Source organism: Scyliorhinus torazame, chromosome 4 (genome assembly GCF_047496885.1).
Source record: "Scyliorhinus torazame isolate Kashiwa2021f chromosome 4, sScyTor2.1, whole genome shotgun sequence".
NCBI lineage: Eukaryota > Metazoa > Chordata > Chondrichthyes > Carcharhiniformes > Scyliorhinidae > Scyliorhinus > Scyliorhinus torazame.
In genome coordinates, this window is record NC_092710.1 from 295,255,150 (window position 1) to 295,271,887 (window position 16,738).

The 16,738-nt window shown below is 50.9% G+C and overlaps 1 protein-coding gene across 10 annotated transcripts in view; it reads left to right on the top strand.

Moving 5' to 3' along the window:
* Positions 1 to 16,145, top strand: part of sobpa (sine oculis binding protein homolog (Drosophila) a) — a 624,481-nt gene extending 608,336 nt beyond the window's left edge. For 8 of the 10 annotated variants that reach the window (XM_072499947.1, XM_072499951.1, XM_072499941.1 and 5 more), the window contains one exon: positions 14,435 to 14,587. Coding sequence is in view for 2 of the 10 variants with exons in the window: in XM_072499943.1 (XP_072356044.1) it covers positions 14,435 to 14,682 (248 nt within the window). In the remaining 8 variants the exon portion in view is untranslated. Of the gene's footprint in view, positions 1 to 14,434 lie in introns of all 10 variants that reach the window. The other 2 variants (XM_072499948.1, XM_072499943.1) reach the window with 2 other exon arrangements.
* Positions 16,146 to 16,738: the final 593 nt, after the last annotated feature.

Here is a 16,738-nt window from a genome sequence, read left to right on the forward strand (position 1 = left end):
TCTCATCCCTCGTCTCCCAAAGAATCCTAGGATACATCCCATCAGGCCCAGGGGACTTATCTATCCTCAGGCTTCTCAAAATTTCTAACACATCTTCCTTCCGAATATCTACCTCTACCAGCCTGTATCGCACTATCCTCCTCAACAACATGGCCCCTCTCCTTTGTGTACACTGAAGAAAAGTATTCATTTAGGGCCACTCCTATATCTTCAGATTCCATGCACACTTCCCACTACTGTCCTTGACCGCCCGAACTTCACCTTGGTCATTCTTTTATTCCTCACACAAGTGTAAAAAGTCTTGGGGTTTTACTGGATCCTACCTGCCAAGGACTTCTCATGCCCCCTCCTAGCTCTCCAGAGCCCATTCTTGAGCTCCTTCCTAGCTATCTTGTATCCCTCAAGTGCCCTAACTAAACCTTGTTTTCTCATCCTTACATAAGCCCCCTCCTTCCTCTTGACAAGACATTCAACCTCTTTTGTAAACCATGGTTCCCTCACTCGACCATTTCCTCCCTGCCTGACAGGGACATACATATCAAGGACACGCAGTATTTGCTCCTTGAACAAGCTCCACATCTCAATTGTGCCTATCCCTGACAGTTCCTATTTCCATCTTATGCTCCCCAATTCTTGCCTAATCGCATCGTAATTACCCTTCCCCCAGTTATAAAACTTGCCCTGCCGTATGTTCCTCTCCTTCTCCATTGCTATAGTGAAAGTCACTGAATTGTGGTCACTATCTCCAAAGTGCTCTCCCACAACCAAATCTAACACTTGGCCCGGTTCATTACCCAGTACCAAATCCAATGTGGCCCTGCCTCTTGTCGGTCTATCCACATATTGAGTGAGGAAACCCTCCTGCACACACTGGATAAAAACAGCCCCATCCAAACTATTCGAATTATAGTGGTTCCAATCAATATTTGGAAAGTTAAAGTCACCCATGACAACTACCCTGTGACTACCGCACCTATCCAAAATCTGCATTGCAATCTTTTCCTCCACATCTCTGTTACTGTTTGGGGGCCTATAGAAAACTCCTAACAAAGTGACCGCTCCAGTTCATCCAGCTCCAGTTCCCTAACACGGTCTTTGAGGAGCTGGAGTATGGCATCAAGGAGCCCGAGCTAAACTGGAGTCAATGGGAATCGGGGGGGAAATTCTCTGCTGATTGGAGTCAAACTGGATAGTTATATTAATACTGTGGCTACCAGGGCAGGTCAAAGGCTAGGAATCCTATGGCGAATAGCTCACCTCCTGACCACCCCCCCCCCCCCCCCCCCCAAAGCCTGTCCACCACCTCCAAGGCACAAGTCAGGAGTGGAATGGAATACTCCCCACTTGCCTGGATGAGTGCAGCCCCAACAACACTCAAGAAGTTCGATACCATCCAGGATAAAGCATTACACTTGATTGCTCCCCCTCCCACAAACATTCAATCCGTCCACCACCGACAAACAGTGGCAGCCATCTGTATAAGATGCACTGCAGTAACTCACCAAGGTTCCTCAGACAAACCCATGACCATCTAGAAGGACAAGAGCAGCAGATACCTGGGAACCCGACCACCTGGAGGTTTCCCTCCAAGTCACTCACCACCATGACTTGGAAATATATCGGTGTACCTTCACTGTCGCTGGGGCAACATCCTGGAACTCTCCCCGTAACAGCACAGTGGGTGTACCTACACCTCTAAGACTGCAGCGGTTAAAGAAGGCAACTCACCACCACCTTCTGAAGGGCAACTAGGGTTGGGCAATAAATGCTGGCCTAACCAGCGACGCCCACATCCCTTAGGTGAATTTTTTAAAAGTGGAGAGTATTCCAGCACACTCCTGACTTGTGCCCTGTGGATTGTGGACAGTCTTTGGGGAGTCAGGAGATGAGTTACTCACTGCAGGATTCCCAGCCTCTGACCTGCTCTTGTAGCCACAGAGTGGTCTTGTCAACATTTTAGTGTTCACAGAAATTTTATTCTACCTCCAACCCAAGGTGCGCCGACTTCTGGAGGAGCTGACTGCCTTCAAATAACATCAGAGTTGGCCAAATTCTCACCTCCAAAACAAGTGCACAACACAATAAGCAGTGTGGGTAGTGTTGGCTGTATGCCTGAGCCCTGGCAGTGAGCCACTGGACCTTTCACATTGCCCCTGCACCTGTGGAATGAGCTCATGTTTGGCCAAGATTGCAATTCTAAATCACGATGCATTCAAACGTTGCTGATAGATTTTAGTTTTTAACACAAGATAGAGGAAAAATGTGCACGGAGGGTCACATAAAAGCACAATACTGCAGACGCTGGCAACTGAAATAAAAGCAGAAAATGATGGGTAAACTCTGCAGGTCTGGTAGCATCTGTGAAAATAGAGTTAGCGTTTCAAGTCTAAATGACCCTTCTATAGAACAGTTCTGTCGGGGGATCATTTAGATCCGAAAAGTTAACTCTGGAGGATCACATAGCAGTACTGCAGGAGTTTGATTTTGCTTTGGTTCTATTGTAAAGAGGGGCTGTCAGGCAATACTGCAATGATGCCGTCATCCATCCCCCATTTCACCATCTCCATTTCATCCATGAGATACTTTATTTCAGAAAGAAAATCTACCCTACTGTCTCCTTGAACTTACATCCGCATTTCTTTTTTTAAAAAATGTATTTCATTACAAACATGTATCAAAACAGGTTACAGCGAATAAACACCCCGGGAAACATACTTCCCAGCAATCAACTAGTCTGTACAGATTTTTCCCTTTTTCACCCTCCCCCTTCCCCTCACCTCCCCCATGACGAACAGCTCCTCAAACATGGTCACAAACATCCCCCACCTTTTCTCAAACCCCCCTGCAGAGCCCCTTAACTCATACTTTATCTTCTCCAACCGCAAGAAGTCGTGCAGGTCACCCAAGCAAGCCACTACCCCCGGTGGCGATGCCGACCACCCCTCCAGTAAAATTCACCGCCGTGCGATCAGAGAGGCGAAGGCCAAGACAAAGAACAAAGAAATGTACAGCACAGGAACAGGCCCTTCGGCCCTCCAAGCCTGTGCCAACCATGCTGCCCGACTAAACTACAATCTTCTACACTTCCAGTGTCCGTATCATTGTATTCCCATCCTATTGATGTATTTGTCAAGATGCCCCTTAAACGTCACTATCGTCCCTGCTTCCACCACCTCCTCCGGTAGTGAGTTCCAGGCGCCCACTATCCCTCTGCGTAAAAAAACTTACCTCATACATCTCATCTAAACCTTGCCCCTCGCACCTTAAACCTATGCCCCCAGTAATTGACCTCTACCCTAGGAAAAAGCCTCTGACTATCCACTCTGTCTATGCCCCTCATAATTTTGTAGACCTCTATAGGTCACCCCTTAACCTCTGTCATTCCAGTGAGAACAAACCGAGTTTATTCAACCTCTCCTCATAGCTCATGCCCTCCATACCAGGCAACATTCTGGTAAATCTCTTCTGCACCCTCTCTAAAGCCTCCACATCCTTCTGGTAGTGTGGTGACCAGAATTGAACACTATACTCCAAGTGTGGCCTAACTAAGGTTCTATACAGCTGCAACATGATTTGCCAATTTTTATACTCAATGTCCCGGCCAATGAAGGCAAGCATGCCGTATGCCTTCTTGATTACCTTCTCCACCTGTGTTGCCCCTTTCAGTGACCTGTGGACCTGTACGCCTAGATCTCTCTGACTGTCAATACTCTTGAGAGTTCTACCATTCACTGTATATTCCCTACCTGCATTACCTCACATTTGTCCGGATTAAACTCCATCTGCCATCTCTCCGCTCAAGTCTCCAAACGAACAAAATCCTGCTGTATCCTCTGACAGTCCTCATCGCTATCCGCAATTCCACCAACCTTTGTGTCGTCTGCAAACTTACTAATCAGACCAGTTACATTTTCCTCCAAATCATTTATACTACGAACAGCAAAGGTCCCAGCACTGATCCCTGCGGAACACCACTAGTCACAGCCCTCCAATCAGAAAAGCATCCTTCTATTGCTACTCTCTGCCTTCTATGACCTAGCCAGTTCTGTATCCATCTTGCCAGCTCACCCCTGATCCTGTGTGACTTCACCTTTTGTACCAGTCTGCCATGAGGGACATTGTCAAAGGCCTTACTGAAGTCCATATAGAACATCCACTGCCCTACCTGCATCAATCATCTTTGTGACCGCCTCGAAAAACTCTATCAAGTTAGTGAGACACAACCTCCCCTTCACAAAACCATGCTGCCTCTCGCTTATATGTACATTTGCTTCCAAATGGGAGTAGGTCCTGTCTCAAAGAATTCTCTCCAGTAATTTCCCTGATGTAAGGCTCACCGGCCTGTAGTTCCCTGGATTATCCTTGCTACCCTTCTTAAACAAAGGAACAACATTGGCTATTCTCCAGCCCTCCGGGAAATCACCTGAAGACAGTGAGGATCCAAAGATTTCTGTCAAGGCCTCAGCAATTTCCTCTCTAGCCTCCTTCAGTATTCTGGGGTAGATCCCATCAGGCCCTGGGGACTTATCTACCTTAATATTTTTCAAGACGCCCAACAACTCATCTTTTTGGATCTCAATGTGACCCAGGCTATCTACACACCCTTCTCCAGACTCAACATCCACCAATTTCTTCTCTTTGGTGAATACTGATGCAAAGTATTCATTTCGTACCTCGCCCATTTCCTCTGGCTCCACACATAGATTCCCACCCCTGTCCTTCAGTGGGCCAACCTTTTCCCTTGCTAACCTCTTGCTTTTTATGTCCATGTAAAAAGCCTTGGGATTTTCCTTAACCCTATTTGCCAATGACTTTTCGTGACCTCTTTTAGCCCTCCTGACTCCTCGCTTAAGTTCCTTCCTACTTTCCTTATATTCCACACAGGCTTCGTCTGTTCCCAGCCTTCTAGCCCTGACAAATGCCACCTTTTTCTTTTTGACGAGGCCTACAATATCTCTCGTTATCCAAGGTTCCCGAAATTTGCCATATTTATCCTTCTTCCTCACAGGAACATGCTGGTCCTGAATTCCTTACAACTGACATTTGAAAGCCTCCCACATGTCAGATGTTGATTTACCCTCAAACATCCACCCCCAATCTCGATTCTTCAGTTCCTGCCTAATATTGTTATAATTAGCCTACCCCCAATTTAGCACATTCACCCTAGGACCACTCTTATCCTTGTCCACCAGCACTTTAAAACTTACTGAATTGTGGTCACTGTTCCCGAAATGCTCCCCTACTGAAACTTCTACCACCTGGCCGGGCTCATTCCCCAATACCAGATCCAGTACAGCCCCTTCCCTAGTTAGACTATCTACATATTGTTTTAAGAAACCCTCCTGGATGCTCCTTACAAACTCTGTCCCATCCAAGCCCCTAGCACTAAGTGAGTCCCAGTCAATATTGGGGAAGTTGAAGTCTCCCATCACAACAAACCTGTTGCTTTTACTCCTTTCCAAAATCTGTCTACCTATCTGCTCCTCTATCTCCCGCTGGCTGTTGCTTGGCCTGTAGTAAACCCCCAACATTGTGACTGCACCCTTATTCCTGCGGCGGGATTCTCCGCAATCGGCGCGATGTCTGCCGACTGGCGCCAAAAACGGCGCAAATCAGTCCGGCATCGCGCCGCCCCGGAGCCCGCCCGCGCCGCCTTGTCCCGCCGGTAAGAGAGGTAGTTTGATTCTCGCCGGCGGGACAGGCATTCCAGCAGTGGGACTTCGGCCCATCACGGGCCGGAGAATTGCCGGGGGGGGCCCGCCAACCGGCAGGGGTGGGAATCACGCCGCGCCGGTTGACGGGCCCCCACGGTGCCGGAGAATTCGGCAACCGGCGGGGGCGGGATTCACGCCAGCCCCCGGCGATTCTCCGACCCGGCGGGGGTTCGGAGAATCCCGCCCCTGATCTCTGCCCATATAGCCTCGCTGCCCGCTGAGGGGTCCTCCCACAGTACAGCTGTGATATTCTCCCTAACCAGTAGCGCAACTCCTCCACCCCTTTTACATCCCCCTCTATCCCGCCTGAAACATCTAAATCCTGGAACCTTTAGCTGCCAATCCTGTCCTTCCCTCAACCAGGTCTCTGTAATGGCAACAACATCATAGTTCCAAGTACTAATCCAAGCTCTAAGTTCATCTGCCTTACCTGTTATACTTCTTGTATTAAAACATATGCACTTCAGGCCACCAGTCCCGCTGTTTTCAGCAACATCTCCCTGTCTGCTCTTCCTCAGAGCCATACTGGCCCTATTCCCTAGTTCTCCCTCAATCTTTTCACCTTCTGACCTATTGCTCCCATACCCGCCCCCCTGCCATATTAGTTTAAACCCTCCTGTGTGACACTAGCAAACCTCGCGGCCACGATATTTATGCCTCTCCAGTTTAGATGCAACCCGTCTTTCTTATACGGGTCACACCTGCCCCTAAAGAGCTCCCAGTGGTGCAGATAACGGAAACCCTCCCTCCTACACCAGCTGTTTAACCACGTGTTTAGCTGCTCTATCTTCCTATTTCTAGCCTCACTGGCACGTGGCACAGGGAGTAATCCCGAGATTACAACCCTAGAGGTCCTGTCTTTTATCTTTCTGCCTAGCTCCCTGAACTCCTGCTGCAGGACCTCATCTCCCTTCCTGCCTGTCGTTAGTACCAATATGTACAATGATCTCTGCCTGTTTGCCCTCCTCCTTCAGGATGGCCACTACCCGTTCGGAGACATCCTGGACCCTGGCACCAGGGAGGCAACATACCATCCTGGAGTCTCTTTCACGCCCACAGAAGCACCTATCTGTGCCCCTGACTATAGAGTCCCCCTATGACTATTGCTCGTCTGCATTTTGACCCTCCCTGCTGAACATCAGAGCCAGCTGTGTTGCCACTGCTCTTGCTGCTGCTGTTTTCCCCTGACAGGCTATTCCCCCCAACAGTATCCAAAGGGGTATACCTGTTCGAGAGGGGGACATTGGACTTCCTCCTCTCCATGAGCTCCGGCTTCTCTGAAACCCCAAATATCGTCACCAAAGGGTCTGGGTCCACCTCCTTCTCCACTATCCTGGCTAAGACTGAGAACACTCCCACCCCGAATCTTCACAATTTTTCGCAATCCCAAAACATGTGCGTGTGATTCACTGGCCCCCGCCCACCCCTATCACACTCATCTGCTACTCCCTGAAAGAACCCATTCATTCTCACCAGTCATATGCACCCTGTGCACCACCTTAAACTGTATCAGGCTCACCCTTGCACAAGAGGAGGTCCCTTTTACCCTTTGCAGTGCCTCACTCCATACTCCCCAATTGATCTCTCCTCCCAACTCCGCTTCCCATTTCTCCTTGATCATCACCACCCGCTTGCCTCCCTGCTCCCCCAGCCACTTGTATATATCCCCAATTCTTTGCTCCCCTTCCACATCCGGAAGCAGCAGCTGCTCCACCAGGATGTATCCCGGCAACCTAGGGAACCCCTTCCAGACCTTTCCCCTCACAGAGCAGTGGGAATATGGAACAGACTTCCAGTTAATGTTCTGTCAAGTAAGTCCTTTGAAATTCCTTTGAAAAAAAGGTGGCTAGGGTTAATTCCTCCTCCTTGTGTGCCAGGCTCAGCCTGATACAATTTAAGGTGGTTCACAGGGCGCACTTGATGGGGGCGAGGTTGAGTAGGTTCTTTGGGGTGGAGGACGGATGTGGAAGGTGCTCAGGGAGCCCGGCGAACCACGTCCATATGTTTTGGTCATGCCCGGCACTGGAGGGGTTCTGGAGAGGAGTGGCGGGAGCAATATCTCAGGTGGTGAAAGTCCAGGTCAAGCCATGCTGGGGGCTAGCAATATTTGGAGTAGTGGACGAACCGGGAGTGCAGGAGGCAAAAGAGGCCGGCATTCTGGCCTTTGCGTCCCTAGTAGCCCGGCGAAGGATCTTGCTAATGTGGAAGGAGGCGAAGCCCCCCAGCCTGGAGGCCTGGATAAATGATATGGCTGGGTTCATAAAGTTGGAGAGGATTAAGTTCGCCTTGAGAGGGTCTGCGCAGGGGTTCTACAGGCGGTGGCAACCGTTCCTAGACTATCTCGCGGAGCGTTAGAGGAATGTCGGTCAGCAGCAGCAGCAACCTTGGCGGGGGGGACAACGTCCTGGGAGGGGGGGAAGGGGGGACTGCCTGGGAGGGTGGATGAGCAAGAGATAACATGAAGGGTTGGGGAAACTGGCACGTACGGGTGAGGGCCGGTGTACAAAGCTGTGTAAATATATAATTTTGCCATGTATATATCTTGCTCTGCGCGATTTCTCGTTTTTTGTTATGAGGGGGGCGGGGTTATTGTTTGTAAGGGAGAAAAATTGTGTTAAAAAACTTTAATAAATATATATATTTTTAAAAAGGGTGGCACATTCATCAGCACTGATGCCTCGCAGCGCCAGGGACATGGGTTCATATCCAGCCTTGAGTGACTGTCTGTGTGGAGTTTGCACTTTCTCCCCGGGTGCACCGGTTTCCTCCCACAGTCCCAAGATGTTTAGGTTAAGTGGATTGGTCATGCCAAATTGCCCCTTAGTGTCTAAAGGTTAGGTGGAATTACGGGGAAAGGGTGGGGGAGTGGGCTGAGGTTAGGGTGCTCTTTCAGAGGGTCTGTGCAAACCCAATTGGTCAAATGGCCTCCTTCTGAGATTCGATGATTCTGTGAAAAAAAGCTGACTGAATATTTGGTGTGATATTTTCTTCCCTGCTTTGGCTTGAATGAATTCTTAAATACTTCTACAAACAATACCTTTACAAGTTCATCATAACTAGCAGAGGGTATAGGATAACGACACTGAGATTATCAAATGCTCTAAGGAGCAAAATATTCTCTGTGCTGTTGGACCCTGGGAGAAAGTACTGAATAGTGGACATGTGGGAATGGACGAATATTCAGAGCTTTTACTTGATTACCTTTGGAAATCCGACGTCTTTATGGAGAATCTTTGTCCTGAGTATTACATAGATGGGATAGATTCTAAGATGGCGGCACGATGGCGCAGTGGTTAGCACTGCTGCCTTCGGCACTGAGGACCCGGGTTCGATCCCGGCCCCGGGTCACCGTCTGTGTGGAGTTTGCACACTCTCCCTGTGTCTGCGTGGGTTTCATCCCTACAACCCAAAGATATGCAGGGTAGATGGATTGGCCATGCTAAATTGCCCCTTGATTGGAAAAAAATGACTGGTAAAATGTATTTTTAAAAAAGAAGGGGTTAATTGCTTATGGGCAGCACGATAGCACAGTTGATTCACTGTTCCAGGGTCTCAGGTTTGATTCCCGGCTTGGGTCACTGTCTGTGCAGAGTCTGCACATTCTCCCTATGTGGAGTTTGCACTTTCTCCCCGTGTCTGTGTGGGTTTCCTCCGGGTGCTCCGGTTTCCTCGCACAGTCCAAAGATGTGCAAGTTAGGTGGATTGGCCATGCTAAATTGCCCTTAGTGTCCCAAAAAAAAAGGTTAGGTGGGGTTACAGGGATAGGGTGGAGGTGTGGCCTTAAGTAGGGTGCTCTTACAAGGGCCGGTGCAGACTCGATGGGCCGAATGATCTCCTTCTGCACTGTAAATTCTCTGATTCTATGCTTATCGTCTGTGGAGGGTGCAAGCTGGATGGGGCCAAAATACCATTTCTCATTCTGTACTTTATCTAAATTCCGCTATTCTGTTGCATCACATTAGGCCAACTTTGGAAAATACTTTCTAAGCCTGAAGCTAAGCAACTTACTCTCAAAACAGGCTTTGTACAGTCAGTTTTGAACCATAGTAAATGAGGATGAACATGACCCAATCCACTTTTGCATGTTTTCAGCAAAATAAGTGTCCAGTCTGGCTGCTTGGTGGTCATGGTACTGGACTGGCAGCCCAGAGGTTGTTAGTTTGAATGACAAGTTATGAAATTGATATCTGGTCATTTGTAACACCAGAACAAATACATGCTGGATTGTTGCAAAAATTCAACAGGTTCATTCATGTACTTTTGCGAATGTAATTTTCCACTTCCATTGGACCATAACCTCCTGGGTCCCCAGCTAGAATTTGGGGGTATCCCAATGATGCTTTGGGGAATCCCTCTCGGAAGTTCCCATGTAAGGGTTTACCGGCAAATTGTCCAGAAGCGCTAACTTCCTCTGGACAATTACGCTGTGTTGGGAACCATCCAACAAAGCGATTTAAATTGCTCACTTCAGGGCCGGGATTCTCCCCTACCCGGCGGGGCGGGGGGTCCCGGCGGGATGGAGTGGCGGGAACCACTCTGGCGTCGGGCCGCCCCAAAGGTGCGGATTTCTCCGCACCTTTGGGCGCCAAGCCCTCACCTTGAGGGGCTAGGCCTGCGCCAGAGTGGTTGGCGCGCCGCTGGCCGACGGGAAAGGCCTTTGGCGCCATGCCAGCCGGGGCCGAAGGGACTTTGCTGGCCGGCGGAGGTTCGCGCATGCGCGGGAGCATCAGCGGCTGCTGACATCATCCCCGCGCATGCGCAGGGGGGGGTCACTTCCACGTCGGCCATCGCTGAGGCTATGGCCGAGGTGGAAGGAAAAGAGTGCCCCCAATGCACAGGCCCGCCCGCGGATCGGTGGGCCCCGATCGCGGGCCAGGCCACCCTGGGGGCACCCCCGGGGCCAGATCGCCCCGTGCCCCCCAGGACCCCGGAGCCCTCCCGTGCCGCCAGTCCCGCCGGGAGTGTGGGTGGTTTGATTCACGCCGGCGGGTCAGGCATTACAGCAGCAGGACTTTGGCCCATCGCGGGCCGGAGAATCGCCGGGGGGGGGGCCCACCGACCAGCGATTCTCAGACTCGGCGGGGGGGGGGGGGTCGGAGAATCCCGCCCCAGATGTTTCTGTCAGTTTTACACTCATAGGGCGGGATTCTCCGATATCGGCGCGATGTCCGCCGATCGGTGCCAAAAACGGCGCGAATCAGTCCGGCATCGCGCCGCCCCAAAGGTGCGGAAGTCTCCGCATCTTGAGCGGCCAACCCCTCACCTTGAGGGGCTAGGCCCGCGCCGGACTGATTTCCGCCCTGCCAGCAGGCGGGAAAGGCCTTTGGTGCCCCGCCTGCTGCCGTGAAACTGACTTTGCCGGGCGGCGCATGCGGGGGAGCGTCAGCGGCCGCTCACGGCATCCCCGCGCATGTGGAGACCATAGCTAAGGTGCAAGAAAAAGAGTGCCCCCACGGCACAGGCCCGCCCGTGGATCGGTGGGCCCCGATCGCAGGCCAGGCCACCGTGGTGGCACCCCCCAGGACCCCCGAGCCCGCCCACGCCACCGTGTCCCGCCGTATCAGAGGTGGTTCAATCCACGCCGGCTGGCGTGGGTTGACAGCGGCGGGACTTCGGCACATCGCAGGCCGGAGAATCGCCGGGGGGGGGCACGCCAACCGACGAGGCGTGATTCCCGCCCCCGCCGAATATCCGGTGCCGGAGAATTCGGCAACCGGCGGGGGCAGGATTCACGCCAGACCCCGGCGATTCTCCGACCCGGCGGGGTGTCGGCACGGTAGCACAAGTGATTAGCACTGTGGCTTCACAGCGCCAGGGTCCCAGGTTCGATTCCCCGCTGGGTCACTGTCTGTGCGGAGTTTGCACGTTCTCCCCGTGTCCGCGTGGGTTTCCTCCGGGTGCTCCGGTTTCCTCCCACAGTCCAAAGACGTGCAGGTTAGGTGGATTGGCCATGCTAAATTACCCGTAGTGTCCATAAGGGTTGGGAGGGGTTATTGGGTTGCGGGGATAAGGTGGAAGTGAGGGATTAATGTGGGTCGGTGCAGACTCGATGGGCCGAATGGCCTCCTTCTGCACTGTATGTTCTATGTAATCTATGTAATCCCGCCCAAGGTTACTCTGAAAGTATTAGAAGAAAAAAACGCACTTCTAAATTCAGAGTAATTATTTTAAATACCCAGACCGGACCCCCCATGGGAAACCCCCCGCACACACCTCAGGGGATGTGCACCCCGTTATCTCACCACAACCCCCAAACAAGCAACCCCCCCTCCTCCCGCCAAGCCCAAACACACGACCCAAACAGGCTCGACCTCACACTGGCCTGACCAACCCCACCTGACCTCCCAGACCCAAACCGACACCACCGACCCAACCTCACCCCCCCGACTTGACACACCCATTGACCCGATCCAACACCCTTGATAAGTCCCGACACCCCAGCCCCCCTCCCCGACCGGACATGGCACCCCATCCTGACCCGAACCGACACACCAGGTGACCTGAACTGACCCACACCCCCAACTCAACACTCTCCCCGAACTGATCCGACACCCACCCACCCGACCTGACACCCACCCGACCCGACACCCACCCGACCCGACACCCACCCGACCCGACACCGACCTGACCCGACCGACACCCACCCAACCCGACACCCACCCAACCCGACTCGACACCCGACACCCACCCGACCCGACACCCACCCGACCCGACACCCACCCGACCCGACACCCACCCGACCCGACACCCACCCGACCCAACCCGACACCCACCCGACCTGACACCCACCCGACCCGACCCGACACCCACCCGACCGGCACCCACCCGACCCGACACCCACCTGACCCGACACCCACCCGACCCAACCCGACACCCACCCGACCCGACACTCCATCTGACTCTTCCCCCACCCCCAATCTGGCCAGACATCCCAGCCCCATGTCCAGACCTGACTTGACACCTTTCTCCTGACCTGACACCCCAACCCCTGATGTCTGGACTTCCCCTCCAATGTCAGGAACATCAAGCAAATTAGGCGCTTTGGAATTGAAGCAGGGGTAAGTCGCTACAGAATGGCAAGCCACCACTGGTTGGCACTCCGAGGAAGTTACAGGCCACTTACTGTTTCATGGTGACCAGGATTAGAGAATGAATATTGCAATGCCAGTGTTAGTCATGTCCCACGGTCGAATAAACAGGTAAGGTAGTATGTTGTGATAGGTAAAATATTTGATGTTTAAAAAACTGACTTTGGAACATTATAGCTGATTATCTTTACTCTTTGACTCTTTTCAATCCTTTCTCTTTCACTGCTGTTGAAATATATGCATTTTGTATTGTCCAAATCTTTTCCTTTAGATTTCTCATGGTGAGTATTGTAAAGTAGGGTTTTGAGGCATGTATGGATCTGCATTTATATTGGGGGGTTTCAGTATTCTGATTTAAAATGTTAAACTTCTTACATGTACCAGTATTGGGAATTAATCCTGTTTATTAGATGAAAGTTTGACTAACGTGACATGCTACTCCTTCAGGTTTGGCAGTGTTGGGGAAAGGTGATGTTGTGCCCTTGGGAAGGTGGGCTGTGTGACCCTGTCATCTGCAGTGCAAGCTTGCACCGGTAGTCATAGACATGCAGCTCATGAATGTGACCCCCGCAAAGTTTACATAGGAGGTTATGTTGGGCTGTTGTTTGTTGCACCAACCCGAGATAACAGGCTAAAGAAGACCAGCTCTTCCGTTGCCTTGCTCATCACTGTCCTGCTCGTCACTGCTACAAGAAGTCCACTCTAAATTCAGTCATTTTATTCAAGTCCTCTGCTAATTCAGTTGTTTTTATTTTAAAGTGTTTGATAATTGGGGCAGCACGGTAGCACAGAGGGTAGCACTGTTGCGTCACAGCGCCAGGGTCCCAGGTTCAATTCCCGGCTTGGGTCACTATCTGTGCGAAGTCTGCACATTCTCCCTGTGTCTGCGTGGGTTTCCTCCGGGTGCTCCGGATTTCTCCCATAAGTCCCAAAAGACGTGCTATTAGGTGAATTGGACATTCTGAATTCTGCCTCTGTGTACCCGAACAGGCGCCGGAATGTGGCGACTGGGTGCTTTTCACAGTAACTTCATTGCAGTGTTAATGTAAGCCTACTTGTGACAATAAAGGTTACTATTATTATATATTGCACAATGGCACAGAAGCAGGCTATTGAACCCAACAAGTCTGCGCCAGTATTTTTGCTTCACAAGAACCCCTGCACGGATACAGGTGGGCTGCATGTGTCATTCACCACCCTACTCTCCTCAACCTTAATCAAAGTATCTTTTGAAACTTTCCTTGCGGCTGTGTACCTATCCAGCTTCCCCCTTAAAAATTCTACAATTTACTCGCATTGAATACAGAAATGTCAGTCGCCATTGAGGTGTGGTTATGTACCCTGTTTAACTGAAATAGTGGATCATTGTTCCTCTGTCCACAAGGAAACGCCTTTGAATGATGGGGAAAGGGGGGGGGGGGGGGGGGGGGGGGGGGCGCGGGTAAGGGTAGCTGAATGTCTTTCTGTGCCTTCTGATTTTCTGGCTGGTGCCTCTCTGTGAGAGTGGCTTTAACTGATGTGTAGCTTAACCCACTGTATGGCAAAGCAGGAGTGCCCGTGCTGCTAGTTGAAGGTTAACTGTGGAGAGATAGAGCCCAGCCTGATTTATCCACCTTTGCCTTCTCTTTCCAGGAATCTCAGTCGACAACCCGCTGAGCAGCCTGGAGAAGTGGAGCAGTGCAGTCAACTTCCCCACCACCAAGAAGACGTCGGCAGCCACCAGCTCCCCGGACAGCCGCCCGGACCGGCAGGGGGCGAGCCAGGTGACCTCCCACCGCAAACGGCACTATTTTCAATGTTCAGAGTTGAAAGAAACAATATGGAACAATTCCGTCCCGGAGAAAACGGAATCCAACGTCTCCTCCCCGTCCTCTCACTAGAGGATCTGCAGCAGCATCTTCCAGCCCATCAGAACAAAGTTTGTGGCATCCCTACTTCTGCCCCCCTTCCCCCTCCTCTATTTTTCTGTGACTCAACACTGTACCTAGTGTAACCTGCTTCAGGGCTGTTTCTGTTTTTTTCTGTCCTTTTTTGCAAAAAGAAAATGGATGCACGGACCAATTTTAGGTATTTCCTTTTTTTAAAATGAAATGTTTAAACCTCCCCCTCCGTGACGGAACCTGGGATTGGAAGCTACAAAGAATGTCCGGAGGTTCTGTGGTGAACCTGCCTGTGTTTTGCTGCTAGCCTGTAAGAGCTGGAATTGCATTCCGCCCGCTGGCTCGCCTGGTCAGCGGCTCCACTCGGGTTCAGGAAGGACTGTTCTGTTCTGTTTTGAGTGAAGCAAAGCAGTTATTGACCGACTGGGCTATCTTCTCGAAGTTGGGTGCAAGATCAAATGGTCCATATTGACAGCCTGCTTCCTTAACTTTCTATTCATTGCAGCTGCTGCCGTCCCCAGCCACTTTACACAAGACCACATTTCTTTCAGTAAGAAGTCTTACAACACCAGGTTAAAGTCCAACAGGTTTGTTTTAAATCACGAGCTTTCGGAGCACTTCCTCGAAGGAGCAGTGCTCCGAAAGCTAGTGATTTGAAACAAACCTTTTGGATTTTAACCTGGTGTTGTAAGACTTCTGACTGTGCCCACCCCAGTCCAACGCCGGCATCTCCACATCATGACATTTCTTTCAATGTTACGTGCTGTCATGGTCCTTGAATTCTGTTTCGATTGATATGGAAAGCTGCACAGATTATTATTATTTTTCCTTCACAGCCTCATGGCTGTCCACACTGCTGCGACATGGCCAGGAGGAGCTCAACAGTTGTTCAATACGTTGTTTAGACCCCCCTCCTCCTTGAGAAGAAGCCCTTCAGGGAGCACAGTTGGGATTGAAGACTGAAGATCTCCTGCAGGGAGGGATCTCTCTCCGGTGAACTGCGGCGGAATTCCTGACCCAGTGTAGGAGGAAGTGGGTGAGGCAGCCCAGCTCCCTGCACACAGCCGCTTTCGACGTTGGTCAACACGGCACGGACAAAGTAACCGATGCAAACAGGGCAAAAAAGCAGATTGTCAGAATCAGCCCCTTGTATTTTTTTTAAAATATATTTCTGCCTTTGCTTTCTCCTCTCTTGAGTTTAAAAGAGAAATGTGCAATTTAATCCGCGGATGCTGTGTGGAGGAAACAGGGTAGGATTATATACTTGTCTGCACTACAGTAGGCCCAGCCAAGAGTGCACAGTGTAGCCCTCGCAGCCTGCTGGCACTGCCCTTGAAGGATAATGGGTGTCTTTTTTTAGGTGTCTCATTTTGCATGGTGATTTACGTTGTGCAATCAAACAGTTTGTTTCGATGTTTTATGTAATTATTTTTAAAATCCGATAAATATGATACCAAATCAAATTGTTTTTCGTTTAATTGTAGTCCTCTGCAGCGGTGTGGCATCTACTCACCCCCCAGCCCTCCCTCCCCCAGGCGGGGCAATGAAGCCAGTAACGTTAACGCGAGCTATACTGGCAAAAAAAGCACCGGCACGTTGGTGTCTGCACCTCACCGAGACGCAGCGCACAGTGCAGGCGTGACTGAAGTCTTTCTGTCCCCTGTAAGAAGTCTTACTACACCAAGTTAAAGTCCAACAGGTTTGTTTCGAATCACTAGCTTTCGGAGCGCAGCTCCTTCCTCAGGTCATCATCTCCTGTACCGTTTGATACCAGCGCCTACATGTTGTGACGGTGGGGGGGTCACTGATCATTGTAACCTGAGCTGTGTGAGTAAATATTGATCCTTCAATGAGTTTTGTTTCACGGATGTATAATTCCTCTTTTTTTTTGCCTTTTTGAGTCTAATTGTTACACTTTTTATCCTCCCCTCCCCGTTTTTGTTCTGTCTCCCAAGCACTCAATCCATCAAAGTGGGTTTTATATTTCCTGGTGCAACTTGTCAGAAACATCCGAGCTGCCTGCTGATGTCATGGGCGATCCGGTGTCAGAATGAAG